Below are 18,306 nucleotides of genomic sequence, written 5' to 3' on the forward strand. Positions count from 1 at the left end.
GAGGCTTAACAGGATTCCAAAAGGAATTTAATGCTCTCTCTCTATCTCTCGTTTCTTTTAATGGTTCTAAGTCCAGTGGATGGCAGAGTCCACAGAGTCCACACAACTATAACAGCGGTGAACCACGTTGTTTCAGTTAGATGAGCCTTTACCATTCCACATTTAAAGCTGCCATTTCAAAGCTTGTTTTAAAGGGACTACACCATGAATTTGAACTTTTCCTTATTTTTTGTGTGTTTTTGGTCTCCCCTACCTCTCTTCTATCCCACAAAATCACACCCAGTGTGAAGTGAGCGGTGCTATTTATTTTTTACATTATTATCAATTTCATCATGCGTCTCGCTAGCCAATCACAGCGCTTCTGCGAAGTTTGAAGTTAATTTCATCATGTGTCTCGCTAGCCAATCACAGCACGTCCTGCAGAGCTTAGCCTATGGGCGTGTTTTCCACAGCATGGCGTCACAGCGAAAGACACATTTTCGTGACGGAAAGAAAAACTTTCACCACGGATGGGTCCTAAACCCACTTATAGGAGCGGTTGCACCGCTCAACTAAACCCACTTATAGGAGCGGTTGCACCCCTCAAAAATACCCCAGTTAAAGCCAGTTTGAGCACTCAGGCTTTCACAGCATATCTGGGGTTATATGTAAATTGGTCTCAAAACAGGCCAAACTGATTTGCCCCCGAAAGTGACGTCACTAGCGGTACAATCCCTCCCGTTTTTCAGTTCCAACATTTTTATTAAATAAATAAAAATTATCATTATTATTATTATTTTTTTAACTTTTTCCACACAGAACCAGGAGATAACATGCATACAAACTGGCTCAATAGCACTACGTGCCAAATCACTACGTGCAAATCAGGACAATGTGGTATTGCAGGTGAAAGTGCTTTATAAGCCAGAGAGAAGTTAGTTGGAATGAGTTTATCTGAGGCTTGATTTAGGCTCAAACCTTTTGAAAAACGTTTGAGGGACATGAACAATATGATATTAAATATATATATATATATTTTAAATGCATGGTGTAGATCCTTTAAATAATACAATGGATTTGAACCAATCCTTTATGTTAAAACAATACAAGCAGCACATCTGCAGCCTGAGGCATCTGGAGATTCCCTCTTTTAGTGGCGGATCCACAGAGTCTTTATTGGGTTGGCCTGGAGAAGTCATGATAGCAGACTGAAAGACACTTAGAGTTGAATAACCTCTGGAAATAACCTGATATAACCTAAATACGTAATAGGTGACCTAAATATTTGTTTATGTTTTAGTTTAGATTTAAGGCTATCAATGTAACTAACTTTAGGACTAATAGGTGGGCTGCGTCATGGGACCATTATCCACTGGTGTAAAGTAACTAGGTACATGTACTCAAGTACTGTACAATTTTGAGGTATTTTTACTTTACAGGAGCGTTTCCAATTTTCAGTACTTTTACTTCTACTGCACTACATCTCAGGCAAATATTGTACTTTTACTCCACTACAATTATTTGAAAACTTTAGTTACTAATAGTTACTTTGTAGATTTTAATTATTATTACAAAACCACTCAGCCCTATATACATTTAGGCCATTTGAAAATAGCAGATCTACAAGCTCACAATGCGTCGCATCGTAGATCTGCTATTTTGTTATGTATTTTATTTGAAAACGTTGTGAAATGGGACATTACTTTCTATACTTTTGGTACTTTAAGTACATTTTGATACCAATACTTTTGTACTTTCACTCAAGTACATTTTGAATTCTGGACTTACTTGTAACAGAGTATTTCTACATTGCAGTATTGATACCTTTACTTGAGTAAAACATTTGAGTACTTTTTTCCACCACTGCCATTGTCCCCAGTTGCGTGTCAGTGCAGGACCCTGGACATAGTTACTAGTCAACTGAAAGACAAAGTGAATGTCTAATGAACTAAAAGACAAAGTGAATGTCCAACTTCATAAAGATCAAAGTGCAGTCTTTAGTTTGTACCTGAAGTCCAGAAATGAGTCTTTCTCTGATGTGCTCGGGGGAATCGTGTCTTTCGTTATGAAGTAAGAAACTGCGCTCATGATACATCCTCTGTCTCAGCCTACAGCCTACAGCCTACAGCCTACAGCCTACGGCCTCGCCTCGGACAAACCTTGGAGTATAGGCTCATTTCCAAACCGTCGGTGCAGTCAGTCGCCCTGTGACTTTTCATGGGGAAACATTTGTTGTGAATTAATGATTCTCGTCTTGCAGCGTCCGAGATGGTCGGAGGGGTGTGTGTGTGTGTGTGTGTGTGTGTGTGTGCGTGTGTGTGTGTGTGTGTGTGTGTGTGTGTGTGTGTGTGTGTGTGTGTGTGTGTGTGTGTGTGTGTGTGTGTGTGTGTGTGTGTGTGTGTGTGTGTGTGTGTGTGTGTGTGTGTGTTGTAAGTGTTTATTTTCGAGACCTGCGCATTTGAAAAGTGAGCGTGTGGGCTTGGTTCACAACGAGCAGGTCTGCAGCTCGGCTTGAAAGTAACTTTGCTTTGGAGATCTGGATCCTGGCAGAGAGGCAGAGAGACTGGATCTCTCCAGGGAGCCCACATATTACAACGCTATGAGAGGGGAGCGCTTAAAGTCTGGAGGCCCACACCTTACTGAAACCCCCCTCCCCTCCCCTCCCCTCCCTCCAGTGAATATCATCCTTATTGTTTTCAGATGCTCCTCTTGGTCTTAATGACCTTTAAATGGCGTCATAAAGGAGAGAGCATGTGGGAGGCAGAGAGCTCTGGGCTCTGCTCTGAGATGTGGACGGTAGCAACTTTCTGGAGTCTAGAATGTTCCTCCATATCTCCTCTAACTCCATGGAGTCTAGAATAGAAGGTTCCTCCATATCATAGCTTTCTGGAGTCAAGAATGTTCCTCCATATCTCCTCTAACACTCTTTCAGCCAGTTGTTTATGGAGCTTATTTTAACACACACACACACACACACACACACACACACACACACACACACACACACACACACACACACACACACACACACACACACACACACACACACACACACACACACACACACACACACACACACACACACACACAGAACAGTGAGCTGTCTATCATTGGGTCTTTAGATGTGAGCTGGACTTTCCCACAGTATGGCAAAACAGGTGTGTGTGTGTGTGTGTGTGTGTGTGTGTGTGTGTGTGTGTGTGTGTGTGTGTGTGTGTGTGTGTGTGTGTGTGTGTGTGTGTGTGTGTGTGTGTGTGTGTGTGTGTGTGTGTGTGTGTGTGTGTGTGTGTGTGTGTGTGCATACTGTATATAACCATGTCCAGTGTTTAAATATAATAGTTATAATAACTTTGGAAGCTCTGTTTTTTACGCTTTCAGCTGTGTGTGTGTTTGTGTGTGTGGGCGTGCGTTCCAGAAGAGCATGCCCTGGTCATGACTCGTGGATCCTGCCTGATCTCTCTCTGCCCAATTTACAAAGACACACAGGGGAACACACACACACACACACACACACACACACACACACACACACACACACACACACACACACACACACACACACACGCACACGCACACACACCATGTTTCTCAATTCCTCCAGTCCCTCCTCATTTCTACATGACTCTCATTGCTTCCCACACCAATATGTGTGCTAGCATCTACTGGACTGGACTGGTTCTCATACTGTACACTGTCTTTGGCAGCAGAGCAGACCCCCATCTACAAATATGTTGTGCCTGGGACCCCCCATGCAATATTTGTGTTGTTAACCCGTTAAAACCGGGAACACATCTGTGCAACCACTTAAACCATAATTTTATACTTTGGCTATTCAAAAATAGCAGACATACAAGCTCACAGCGCGGCACTCGAGCTTGTAGATCTGCTATTTTTGAAGCATTTTGAAAATGTGTGCAAATCTTTTAATTTAACTGAAATCTTTGCCACTGACATCACACTGCTATTTTCAAATGGCCGAAATGTATATAGGGCTGAAGTGGTTAATGTATGTTATGTAATAATAATCTAAATTTACAAAGTAACTAGTATCTCAGTTTTCATATAATTGTAGTAAAGTAAAAATACCTCAAAATTCTACTTAAGTACTTGAGTACATGCACTTAGTTACTTTACACCACTGCTGGCAGCGTTGCAGCGGGTAGCATGAGAATCGTGTGACGTGCGTTTTAATTTGAGGTAATATTACGCTCAATTTGCACAGATATGTTTGTTTGAACAGGAGTAAAAGAAAGAACATTGGCTAATCATATCTGGTTCATTACAAACACACTGCGGCTGAAGCTTTGTTGTCCAAAAGCTTTCATTAGCAGCCAGTTTACAAGACAGAATAACTTTGTCTTTGTCTTTTGCACGCATACAACCATGTATTATTTACCATGTGGGCATTTAGCAGACAACCTTATGTAGAGAGACTTACTGTACGAAGCACAATAAGGACATAGTAACATAATGTCAACAACAGGGCAGAGGAATTAAAGTGATATGAGAACAAGGATAAGGTACAAACTAACTGTATTATTCTCTGTCTGTCTGTCTGTCTGTCTGTCTGTCTGTCTGTCTGTCTGTCTGTCTGTCTGTCTGTCTGTCTGTCTGTCTGTCTGTCTGTCTGTCTCTTTGTCTCTCTATCTCCTCTCTCCCTCCCTCCTAGGACGTTCGGGAGGGAGATGTTGAAGAGGAACATCGGGGTGGTGGGATGGTTTGGACCTTGGGCCGTGCCTCTGAATTCCACTTGATCTGAATTCCGTCCACAGAGAACACAAGAGAACACACTGTTAGAGAACACACTGTCAGAGAACACACTGTCAGAGAACACAAGAGAACACACTGTCAGAGAACACACTGTCAGAGAACACACTGTCAGAGAACACAAGAGAACACACTGTCAGAGAACACACTGTCAGAGAACACAAGAGAACACACTGTCAGAGAACACACTGTCAGAGAACACACTGTCAGAGAACACACTGTCAGAGAACACACTGTCAGAGAACACACTGTCAGAGAACACAAGAGAACACACTGTCAGAGAACACACTGTCAGAGAACACACTGTCAGAGAACACACTGTCAGAGAACACAAGAGAACACACTGTCAGAGAACACACTGTCAGAGAACACACTGTCAGAGAACACAAGAGAACACACTGTCAGAGAACACACTGTTAGAGAACACACTGTCAGAGAACACACTGTCAGAGAACACACTGTCAGAGAACACACTGTCAGAGAACACACTGTCAGAGAACACACTGTTAGAGAACACACTGTCAGAGAACACACTGTCAGAGAACACACTGTCAGAGAACACAAGAGAACACACTGTCAGAGAACACACTGTTAGAGAACACACTGTCAGAGAACACAAGAGAACACACTGTCAGAGAACACAAGAGAACACACTGTCAGAGAACACACTGTCAGAGAACACACTGTTAGAGAACACACTGTCAGAGAACACACTGTCAGAGAACACAAGAGAACACACTGTCAGAGAACACAAGAGAACACACTGTCAGAGAACACACTGTTAGAGAACACACTGTCAGAGAACACACTGTCAGAGAACACTAGAGAACACACTGTCAGAGAACACAAGAGAACACACTGTCAGAGAACACACTGTCAGAGAACACACTGTCAGAGAACACACTGTCAGAGAACACACTGTCAGAGAACACAAGAGAACACACTGTCAGAGAACACACTGTCAGAGAACACACTGTCAGAGAACACACTGTCAGAGAACACACTGTCAGAGAACACAAGAGAACACACTGTCAGAGAACACAAGAGAACACACTGTCAGAGAACACACTGTCAGAGAACACAATGTCAGAGAACACACTGTTAGAGAACACACTGTCAGAGAACACACTGTCAGAGAACACAAGAGAACACACTGTCAGAGAACACACTGTCAGAGAACACACTGTCAGAGAACACAAGAGAACACACTGTCAGAGAACACACTGTCAGAGAACACACTGTCAGAGAACACAAGAGAACACACTGTCAGAGAACACACTGTCAGAGAACACAAGAGAACACACTGTCAGAGAACACACTGTTAGAGAACACACTGTCAGAGAACACACTGTCAGAGAACACACTGTCAGAGAACACACTGTCAGAGAACACACTGTCAGAGAACACACTGTCAGAGAACACAAGAGAACACACTGTCAGAGAACACAAGAGAACACACTGTCAGAGAACACACTGTCAGAGAACACACTGTCAGAGAACACACTGTCAGAGAACACACTGTCAGAGAACACACTGTTAGAGAACACACTGTCAGAGAACACACTGTCAGAGAACACACTGTCAGAGAACACAAGAGAACACACTGTCAGAGAACACACTGTCAGAGAACACACTGTCAGAGAACACACTGTCAGAGAACACAAGAGAACACACTGTCAGAGAACACACTGTCAGAGAACACACTGTTAGAGAACACACTGTCAGAGAACACACTGTTAGAGAACACACTGTCAGAGAACACACTGTCAGAGAACACAAGAGAACACACTGTCAGAGAACACAAGAGAACACACTGTCAACTATAGAGTATAATTTATGTTGCCTATTACGACATAATAGCCCAGAATAGTATAGTGTTGAAGTTGTAAAGAACTAAATCAACACTCCACATCACATCACTGTGCGGTACGTTGCTCGCGCCTACGTCTGCGACTCTGCGTTGGAGTAAACAAACTCCATGGATGTGGCGCGCTCCCAAAAATCCCCATAGGCCTTTGTACCTGCAGCACTCGCCCCATTACCCCCCCCTTCCCCCCCCCCCCTTCGTCTTTCTGTAAATAACCTTTCCTGGAAACACTTCAAACAACACAACCTAATCTCTCTCTCTCTCTCCCCAAGGTCTCAGCGTTTAACCGCGGCCGCCATACCTGCCTCCTCATCCTTAACCCCCTCCAGACTCCTTCACTTCCTCTCGTGTTCGCCAACACCCCCCCTACACCTAACCCCCCCCCCCAAACCCCCCCCCACCCTGCTGCCTGGCTGTGCCCACTTTCATGTCCTTATCCTGTTTCAGATCATTGATGTTGCATCATCATCATCATCATCATCACTGTAGTTACTGTAGCGCTGCTTTTTCTTTTGTTCCTGCTCTCTGCTGGCTGATGACAAAGGGAGATAAGGTGACAAGGGGAGATAAGGTGACAAAGGGAGATAAGGGGGGTGGAATTTGCCATGTTCCTCGTAGTCACTGATATGGTACAGTACAGTACAGTACAGCATTGGTTCTCAAAGTGGGGTCTGGGGGGTACCCGGCGGGTCCCCAGCGAAACGTGTGAATATAGCGTTAAAATCATTTTAACCACATTTTATACTTTGGCCATTCAGAAATAGCGTGTCACTTTGTGCCACGCTATGAGCTTGTAGATCTGCTATTTATGAAAAATCTAGATTTTTCTTTTTTAAAGTGAAATTATTGAACTAACATCTTCTGGAGGTCCCTGGCACAACATGTTTTTGAGATGGGGGACTTTTGAAACAGAAGCCTAGTTGCGTTTTTTTTTGGGGGGGGGGGCATGGCTATATCAATGACTGTTATTTCATGGTCAGTCACTTCATCCTGACGCTGTGTGTAACGGTAGCTCTCCACTGACGTCGGCGGTGGTAAGGCTCAGGGGTAGAGCGGCCGGTAGAGCAGCCGGATGGAAGCCGTGAGGTTTCCGGTTCGATCCCGGGTTCCCCCAGAGTTAGTGTAGAAGTGTCCTTGAGCAAGACGCTGAACCCCTAATTGCTCCTGATGAGCAGGTTGGTGCCTTGCATGGTTTCCTCCTCCATCTGTGAGTGAATGTGTGTGTGAATGTGTGTGTGTGTAATGCACAATCTATGTAAAGCGCTTTGGATAAAAGCGCTATATAAATGCACCATTTACCATTTAAGGCTCTGTTCCATTCTGGTCAGAGTCAGAGGGTCAGAGTCAGGGTCAGAGTCAGGGTCAGAGTCAGAGGGTCAGAGTCAGAGGGTCAGAGTCAGGGTCAGAGTCAGGGTCAGAGTCAGAGGGTCAGAGTCAGGGTCAGAGTCAGGGTCAGAGTCAGAGGGTCAGAGTCAGGGTCAGAGTCAGGGTCAGAGTCAGAGGGTCAGAGTCAGGGTCAGAGTCAGAGGGTCAGAGTCAGGGTCAGAGTCAGAGGGTCAGAGTCAGGGTCAGAGTCAGGGTCAGAGTCAGAGGGTCAGAGTCAGAGGGTCAGAGTCAGGGTCAGAGTCAGGGTCAGAGTCAGAGGGTCAGAGTCAGAGGGTCAGAGTCAGAGGGTCAGAGTCAGAGGGTCAGAGTCAGGGTCAGAGTCAGAGGGTCAGAGTCAGAGGGTCAGAGTCAGGGTCAGAGTCAGAGGGTCAGAGTCAGAGGGTCAGAGTCAGAGGGTCAGAGTCAGAGGGTCAGAGTCAGAGGGTCAGAGTCAGGGTCAGAGTCAGGGTCAGAGTCAGAGGGTCAGAGTCAGGGTCAGAGTCAGGGTCAGAGTCAGAGGGTCAGAGTCAGGGTCAGAGTCAGGGTCAGAGTCAGAGGGTCAGAGTCAGGGTCAGAGTCAGAGGGTCAGAGTCAGGGTCAGAGTCAGAGGGTCAGAGTCAGGGTCAGAGTCAGGGTCAGAGTCAGAGGGTCAGAGTCAGAGGGTCAGAGTCAGGGTCAGAGTCAGGGTCAGAGTCAGAGGGTCAGAGTCAGAGGGTCAGAGTCAGAGGGTCAGAGTCAGAGGGTCAGAGTCAGGGTCAGAGTCAGAGGGTCAGAGTCAGAGGGTCAGAGTCAGGGTCAGAGTCAGAGGGTCAGAGTCAGAGGGTCAGAGTCAGGGTCAGAGTCAGGGTCAGAGTCAGAGGGTCAGAGTCAGGGTCAGAGTCAGAGGGTCAGAGTCAGAGGGTCAGAGTCAGGGTCAGAGTCAGGGTCAGAGTCAGAGGGTCAGAGTCAGAGGGTCAGAGTCAGAGGGTCAGAGTCAGAGGGTCAGAGTCAGGGTCAGAGTCAGAGGGTCAGAGTCAGAGGGTCAGAGTCAGGGTCAGAGTCAGAGGGTCAGAGTCAGAGGGTCAGAGTCAGGGTCAGAGTCAGGGTCAGAGTCAGAGGGTCAGAGTCAGAGGGTCAGAGTCAGAGGGTCAGAGTCAGGGTCAGAGTCAGAGGGTCAGAGTCAGAGGGTCAGAGTCAGGGTCAGAGTCAGAGGGTCAGAGTCAGAGGGTCAGAGTCAGGGTCAGAGTCAGGGTCAGAGTCAGAGGGTCAGAGTCAGGGTCAGAGTCAGAGGGTCAGAGTCAGAGGGTCAGAGTCAGGGTCAGAGTCAGGGTCAGAGTCAGAGGGTCAGAGTCAGGGTCAGAGTCAGAGGGTCAGAGTCAGAGGGTCAGAGTCAGGGTCAGAGTCAGGGTCAGAGTCAGAGGGTCAGAGTCAGGGTCAGAGTCAGAGGGTCAGAGTCAGAGGGTCAGAGTCAGAGGGTCAGAGTCAGGGTCAGAGTCAGAGGGTCAGAGTCAGAGGGTCAGAGTCAGAGGGTCAGAGTCAGAGGGTCAGAGTCAGAGGGTCAGAGTCAGAGGGTCAGAGTCAGGGTCAGAGTCAGGGTCAGAGTCAGAGGGTCAGAGTCAGGGTCAGAGTCAGAGGGTCAGAGTCAGGGTCAGAGTCAGAGGGTCAGAGTCAGGGTCAGAGTCAGAGGGTCAGAGTCAGAGGGTCAGAGTCAGAGGGTCAGAGTCAGGGTCAGAGTCAGAGGGTCAGAGTCAGAGGGTCAGAGTCAGAGGGTCAGAGTCAGAGGGTCAGAGTCAGGGTCAGAGTCAGAGGGTCAGAGTCAGAGGGTCAGAGTCAGGGTCAGAGTCAGGGTCAGAGTCAGAGGGTCAGAGTCAGGGTCAGAGTCAGAGGGTCAGAGTCAGAGGGTCAGAGTCAGAGGGTCAGAGTCAGGGTCAGAGTCAGAGGGTCAGAGTCAGGGTCAGAGTCAGAGGGTCAGAGTCAGAGGGTCAGAGTCAGGGTCAGAGTCAGAGGGTCAGAGTCAGAGGGTCAGAGTCAGGGTCAGAGTCAGAGGGTCAGAGTCAGGGTCAGAGTCAGAGGGTCAGAGTCAGAGGGTCAGAGTCAGAGGGTCAGAGTCAGAGGGTCAGAGTCAGAGGGTCAGAGTCAGAGGGTCAGAGTCAGGGTCAGAGTCAGAGGGTCAGAGTCAGAGGGTCAGAGTCAGGGTCAGAGTCAGGGTCAGAGTCAGAGGGTCAGAGTCAGGGTCAGAGTCAGAGGGTCAGAGTCAGGGTCAGAGTCAGAGGGTCAGAGTCAGGGTCAGAGTCAGAGGGTCAGAGTCAGAGGGTCAGAGTCAGGGTCAGAGTCAGAGGGTCAGAGTCAGAGGGTCAGAGTCAGGGTCAGAGTCAGAGGGTCAGAGTCAGAGGGTCAGAGTCAGAGGGTCAGAGTCAGGGTCAGAGTCAGAGGGTCAGAGTCAGAGGGTCAGAGTCAGGGTCAGAGTCAGGGTGATGACTCACTGGAAACACTCTGCTACACCAGTGGGTCTCAAAGTGTGGTCCAGGGACCCTCATGGTTCCTCGAGGGGGTTCCAAATGGACCCTTACGGTTACGGGTGATTAACTCTGAGAGTGTACACGTGGAACCAAATGGACCCTTACAGGTCTGTAACTCTGAGAGTGTACAAATGGAACCAAATGGACCCGTACAGGTCTGTAACTCTGAGAGTGTACACATGGAACCAAATGGATCCGTTAGGGTCCATGTGTACACTCTCTGAGTTATGGGGGTCCTTGGAATAAATACAAAACAGTTTGTGAACCACTGTGCTACACTAAATGGAACAGAGCCTTCATCAGTATCATTGGTAACACCTGTGAAGGAAGTAAGGAAGAGGCCCAGTTTGTTTCCAATATGGCTGCTCTGCATGGAGAGTATTCTCTGTTTGTTTCACACAGTTTTAACAAGGAGAGGAGAGCTGTCAGATCCTCCTCTGTCTCTTATGAGAGAAGAGTTGGAAGACGGACCAGTGAGTCTCCATGTACATTATAATATACATACTTATGTTTGTGGATCAGATCATCCAGGACAGTGGTGGTAAGAGTATACTCACATTTTTTGACTTAAGTAAAAGTATCAATACTGCAACTTAGAAATACTCCGGTACAAGGGTGAGTCCGGTAGTCAAAATTTACTTGAGTACTCAAAGTACCAAAAGTAAAAGTACTCATCATGCCGAATGTCCCATTTCACAAGTTTTCAAATGTATAAAATTTATGAAAATCTTTTGAAAATAGCAGATGCGACTTTTCTTTCTTGGCCGAAATGTATATAGGGCTGAAGTGGTTAATATATGTTTTGTAATAATAATCTAAATCTACAAAGTAACTAGTATTAAACTAAAGCTGACAAATAATTGTAGTGGAGTAAAAGTACAATATTTGCCTCTAAGATGTAGTGGAGTAGAAGTGAAAGTACTGAAAATTTGACTTAAGTACAGAGTAAATGTACTTAGTTACTTTACACCACTGATCCAGGATGTTAACATGTGTTAGTTTGTGTTTGACAGTACAGTAAGTGCTATTTCATTGCAGTTAAGCATAGATACTTGAATCAGTTTTCTTCCTCTTAAAACATTAAGTCCCAAATCGCAAACATTCTGACAATTTAGAGTGGTTTTTGTTGTCTAGTTACCCATACTAAGGCTTGTGTGGATCATGTCAAAATGTGTAGTATCCTATCCTCATATTTTCCTCTTGAGTTCTATTCCGTTTTTATTCTTTATTCTATATCTTTATTCTGTTTAAAATGTGTTACTCTGTACTTCATCACAAACTATAAGGCCTTTTACTTGAAGAGAAACGTTGATAACATTATCAAGGCTGATTGGGGGGCGTTGTTGTTGTTTTCCTAGAATAAAAGACAAATGAACAGTTTACGATGTTGTAGGCGTTTTAACCAAACAGTGTTATCCAGAGAGACATCAGGGACACGTGTTAGAGCATGACCTCTGGTCAACCAACATGACCTCTGGTCAACCAACATGACCTCTGGTAAACAAACACAATGTAAACGCTCACATAAATAAGACAATGTAGTGCCTTCTCAACCTGTGGGTCGGGACCCGCAGGGGGGTCGCCACATGATTTTTTTTAGGGGTCCCCAGATGACATTAAAGCTCACAGCGACTCGCGTTGCGAGATGTAGTGAGCTTGTAGATCGGCTCAGTTCTTATAATTCCAAGTGCTTGTCAGGGTAGGGGGTCCTCAGTTCAAATATGATTATATTGGTTATTGTGGGGGGTCCTCAGTTCAAATATGATTATATTGGTTATTGTGGGGGTCTCAGTTCAAATATGATTATATTGGTTATTGTGGGGGGTCCTCAGTTCAAATATGATTATGTTGGTTATTGTGGGGGGTCCTCAGTTCAAATATGATTATATTGGGGGGTCACAGCCTGAAAAGGTTGAGAACCACGGCTCTAGTTCACTAAGTAAACAAGGTAAACAGTCACATGAATGAATGGAGCACAGGGAGAACAATGTAGAGCCTCAGAGACACTAGAGGTCACCAGGTCAACACTAAAGTCATCTGTGTCTCACAGAACCACGGAGGAGTGACAGTCACACCATATTACCCATGATGCATCACACCATATTACCCATGATGCATGGGTATCAAGCTCATATACAAGGGTATACAAGCTCATATACATGGGTATACAAGCTCATAGCACGGCACCGAGTGCCGCGCAATGAGCTTGTAGATCTGCTATTTTATTTTAATCGTGAACATTTGCGCAAAGTTATGAATACATGTTTTTTTCAAGCAAACATTTGTAACTCAAATCTTTGCTTCTGGGGGTCCCTGGAACGAAATATTTTGCGATGGGGGTCCGCAACCAAATTTTGAGGGTCATTTTGAGGGTCCTTGACATGAAAAAGTTTGAGAACCACTAATTATAGCAACAATCCTAATAGTTAGGATTTAGAAGACATTAGAATCCCCCAGAAGCAAAGATTTGAGTTACAAATGTAAATATATATATATATATATATATATATATATATATATATATATATATATATATATATATATATATATATATATATATATACAAAGATTTGCAACACATTTTCACAATTAAAAAAAAGCAAGCTCATGAGCTTGTAGATCTGCTAATTTTTTAATAGCCCAAAGAAATCTAAAATTAAAAGACACAGATGCTTTCCTGGAGGGAATGTCATCTTTGTCTCACAGACCCATGAAGGAGTGACAGTCACACCATACTACCCATGATGCATCACACCATAATGCTTTTCAGAACAAACAGTAAGTGCAGAGTGGCAACATGGCCCTGTCTTAGCCACGCCCCTTAATAGACTACAGAAGTCCTGACGTCACTCGTTCATCCCCTGGTTCGTAAAGTAATGTCTCTATGGAGAATAACATTGGGTCATCTTAGAATCGTCTCATATAAGAATTGTGGTCCAAAAATAAACAAACTGTCTCGGCGATATTGTCAGGGAGGAGGTTCTGTGTCGTTTATGATAGTCAGTCACTCATATTTGATACAGTCTGTTTCTGGAGAAAATTTAACCAATTCGGTGGAAGTAATATAGTGTTTTCTCACCGTCAGTCGATGCTTCATATCCATAAGAGTCAAACCGCCGGGATCATTATTTTTTTTTGGGAACACAGTTCTTATTTGACGCGATATTAAACACGTCTATGGGAATTCAGAACGGGGATCGAAAACCGCGAACCAGGTAGACAAACCTAGGATGTGTAAATTACGTCAGACTTCGGTGCTCTATGCCTAAACCTCTTTGCCATTTTTTTACTATTTTGAAAAACATTAAGCAAAATGTTTTAATACGGCATCACAATCATTGTAACCCCTTTATCCATAAGTTATACGTTGGCTATTCAAAAATAGCAGATGTACAAGCTCACAGTGCGTCACTTATAGTGCCGCAACGCACGCAGTGAGGCGTTGTGAGCTTGTAGATCGGCTATTTTAAAATGTTTTGCCTCTTTCTTATATTATTTGACAGTTTGGACAATGTTTGACGGGTTTTTTATAGTATAGTTTGTTGATTACTTCTGATGCAGTAATGGTCTTTTTCTTTTCTTTTTTTTAGGTATTAAAAAGGTCTGAAAAGTCCTTTAATTGTCACTGCACTGTCATGTGGGGACCCCCCAAATCATGTGGGGACCCTCCCCCCCGGGGGTCCTGAACCACTGTGCTACATGAGCGAGGATGAGTGGTGTCATCGCTCACATTCTGTCCGATTGTATCGATACACATTTTACAAAAGCAGACGTATTTGTTGATTTCATCATTTGTTTCTATAATTTGTATTGTGCTTGAGGGACACAAACCTGACTCCTCCATGTCCATGGCAGCTGCAAACAAAAGAAAACAAAACCAATGTGTGTCCCACTCGCACGTGCGTGTGCGTGTGCGTGTGCATGTTCCTCAGTGCAGCACTATTGATGAGTCGTTTGTAATGTTCTCTGTACTAATGCAGGCACAGCAGGAGTTAAAGGGATAGTTCACCCACAAAATGTATTTTCTTCTATCGATTGTCACCCCATGGAGGCTTGAATTTATGGATATTGTTTGTTTTTGTCTTATTCCTAAAGCAATAATTTGATGAGCAGCGGACCGGTAGGCAGCGGTTCCGGTAGGAGACACAAAGGAGACTCTTTGTGTCTCCTAACGGAACTGCTGCCGTTCATCAAATTATGAAGCTATCATGTCTTAGAGGAGACTAATTTCTATCTTCCAACAGAATTCCAACTGTATACATTTCGGACATTTGAAAAGAGCAGATCTACAAGCTCACAATGCATCGTGAGCTTGTAGATGTGCTATTTTCGAAGGATTTTTATACATTTTATACATTTGAAAACTTGTGAAATGGGACATTCTGCATAACGAGCATGTTCCACTTTTGGTACTTCAAGTACATTTTCATACCAATACTTTTGTACTTTTAGTCAGGTACATTTTGAATTCCGGGCTTTTACTTGTAACAGAGTAATTCTACATTGCAGTATTGATACTTTTACTTAAGTAAAACATGTGAGTACTTTTTCCACCACTGTTAATGGGTTGTTTTCTTTGTTAATCTTGGGCCTGTGAATGTCTTTGAGACAGTAACAGTGTTTACAGTAGAGTTGTGAATGGTAACACCACACTAATAAAAAGGAGTCTACAGGTGTCAAGTTTAGCACTTCTTCATAGTTCACATCATCTTATTGCCAGTGATGGTAAGTAACTTAACTAAGTAAATGTACTCCAGTACTGTACTTAAGTGCAATTTTGAGGTACATTTACTTGATTTGTTTTGATCCTTTGTACTTCCATTACATCTCAGAGGCAAATATTGTACTTTTTACTCCACTACAGTTAGGCCTATTTGACAGCTGTAGTTACAAGTTACTTTGCATATTTGGATATTTAGGTAATAAATTAGATGTATTACAAAATATACTTTGGCTATTCGAAAATAGCTGATCTACAAGCTCACCGTGTGTCAGCTATTTTAGAAAAATTTGACAGATTTTGAAACATTTTAGTACTTTTGCTTTGTATTTGTATTATGTTGATGCCAATACTTTTGTACTTTTGTAAGTATCATTTTGAAAACAGGCCTTTTACTTGTAATAGAGTATTTTCATAACGTGGTATTGCTTAATTAAAAACATAAATAATAATCTATCCTCCTGCTTATTGCAAACAAACTCGGTGTCAATGCCAATGTTCACCACTAGAGGTCAGCACAGTCAGTTCTAATCTGTTTCAATGACAGCCTAGTACTGTAGGGTCAGTGGTTTTTACTGGTCAATGCACTGAGTGGTCACTCACCCCAACTCAAATACAGCAGCATCGGTATTGTGGGGAAAGCTTTTGCAGATCGACAAGCTCACAATGCAACACGATTTACACTGAAAATATTGTCTATTTCAGTGGTTCTCATATTTTTTTTCCTATGACAAGAACCCCCAAATTAATATGTACAGTATTTGCCCACGGAGAAGATTTGAGTTGTTAAAATGTTTCAAAAATATTCAAAAAAATTAATTTTTTCCCCTCCAACTTTGTATGAAAATATCAGGTCTAATCTGGTCAGCATGGTAACAGAGGGCAGACTGGGCACACTGGGCACCAGGGACATCTGGGCACCAACATGTAAAATTAGCTATTTTCTTAAATTACATTTAAAAAAAAATGTTTTAAAGTATACATGATTAGAACATGCTTAAATATTTGATGATTAAGGTCTAATGTTTTTACAATTGCAACAAATTGCTACAAAACCTGTATAGCCTATCCAGTCATTTTGGGGCATAAACAATAAGTTGAAGGATAAAATTAAGTCTGATTATGATGTAGGCCTACCGTGCATGTTGTTCACATATATTTTACATTATTATTTGTATTATTATTACATCTATTATAATTATTACTATTATTATAATGATGTACCGTGCCTGTTCACATCATGTATACTTTATATTACTTATTTGTATTATTATTATTATGTACCATCACATGTATAACTTACATTACTTTGGACCATTTTTCAAATATTTTTTTTTTTTACATTTTGGACAAAACATCCAGTTTTACATGTTGGAGCCACCTATCCTGTAGAGAACCACTGGGTTCTATCTGTCCTTCTAGTCTGATGATGGACCCCTGCGACCCCTGAACACCCCCCCCCCTCCCCCCGCTCTCCCTCCGTTGCGTCATCAGTGAAGGTGGAGGGAGGAGGGACCTCTTTAAAGCAGCAGGAGAACCGTATAACAGAGCCACACACAGTACACACACACACACACACACACACACACACACACACACACACACACACACACACACACACACACACACACACACACACACACACACACACACACACACACACACACACTTATACGCGCACGTGCACGCACGCACTCACGCACACACACACACACACACACACACACACACACACACACACACACACACACACACACACACACGGCTGTCATTCAACGTCAGGCTGCGGTCCGGAATGTAAAGGATCCTAAAAGCTTCTCATTCAGACGCGTCTCTGTGTCTGAAGCTTCATGAGGAGAACTAAACATCTACTTTATTAAAGACTGGAGGAGGAGAAGGTAGAGAGAGGACTTTAGAAGAGCATCTACGTTATGATGCTTTATTAAAGACTGGAGAAGATAAAGAGAAGAACATCTACATTCTGATCATCTAAAGGATTTATTTTTGATCACCTCGAGTGGCTCTTCAACTGGAAAAGGTTTAGAACAAACTCCTGTCATCTACAGTCTAATGACCTGGAGAACCTGATCACTTTAACTTTCAATGCGTTAACGGATCTGTGTGGAGAGATTAACGTAGTGGATCCAAGAAGGAATAACGGATCTCCTCCTCTCCCTGTTATCTGGTTTATAGGCTGGGATGTAATGACTTGATGAGGAGGAGGAGGAGGAGGAGGAGGAGGAGGATGAGGATGACAGCAGATCTTCACCAGGACAGCAGATCCAGTTGAAACGACGCCAGTGTTGTGGAGATCTCCGCACGCACCAGATCTCTCCACGCACCAAGATCTCCACGCCACACCAGATCTCCTCCACTGACCACGGCGCTGGAGGAGCGCACGGTGGGGACGCACGCACGCACGCAAACGCGCACTATTTTCACACGAGTCCTCCTGACAGCGCAGAGGAAACATCTGATTCTTCACAGGAGGAGACAGACAGAACATCTCTGCAGGTTCCTCTATAAACACCTCTTCATCTCTGGACAAACCACCTCCAGGATAACGGCTTGAACTTCATAAAGGAGGATCTGATCTGTTTCTTCATCCTGGACACATTTTTTTGTGGATTTTAAATCGATCTCAAAGCCCTATAGACTGCTGTCCCGTCATGGTGAGGATGAGGGGGATGAGGTGGGACCACCGGGCAGTGAGTTGGGGGTCTCTCTCTCTTCTCATCCTGGCTCTGAGGGTCCTGACCATCCAGGGCTTTCCCACCAGGAGCGTCGATACACTCGAGGTAAAAATCATTTATTTATTTGTGGACAGTGATGTGAAGTAACTAAGTACATATACTCAAGTACTGTAGGCCAGTCGTTCTCAAACTTTTTCATGTCAAGGACCCCCAAATTGACACTTATTAGCCCGCGGACCCCCATTTGTAGAGATAAGCCAGGGACCCCCATAAGAGAAGATTTGTACGGCTCTAGCAGTGATTCTCTATCATTGTAATTTAAGGACCCCCCAGTTTGACATGCATTAGGCTACAGACCCCCATGTAATGGCATTTCTATCTCTGGGACCCCAATATATATTGTAAAATCAATGTTAA

The 18,306-nt window shown here is 44.0% G+C and overlaps 1 protein-coding gene across 1 annotated transcript in view; it reads left to right on the top strand.

Annotated features, from left to right (window-relative positions):
• Window positions 1-17,001: 17,001 nt before the first annotated feature.
• The window catches only part of LOC308074147 (isthmin-2-like), a 40,667-nt gene continuing 39,362 nt past the window's right edge, over window positions 17,002-18,306 (top strand). Inside the window, exon 1 of the mRNA XM_080413479.1 lies at window positions 17,002-17,994. Coding sequence (XP_080269605.1) covers window positions 17,866-17,994 — 129 coding nt within the window. The 5' untranslated portion in view covers window positions 17,002-17,865. The remainder of the gene's footprint in view (window positions 17,995-18,306) is intronic.

The sequence above is a fragment of the Gymnoscopelus braueri genome (assembly GCF_963280865.1).
Source record: "Gymnoscopelus braueri genome assembly, chromosome: 19".
In the NCBI taxonomy this organism is placed as follows: Eukaryota; Metazoa; Chordata; class Actinopteri; order Myctophiformes; family Myctophidae; genus Gymnoscopelus; species Gymnoscopelus braueri.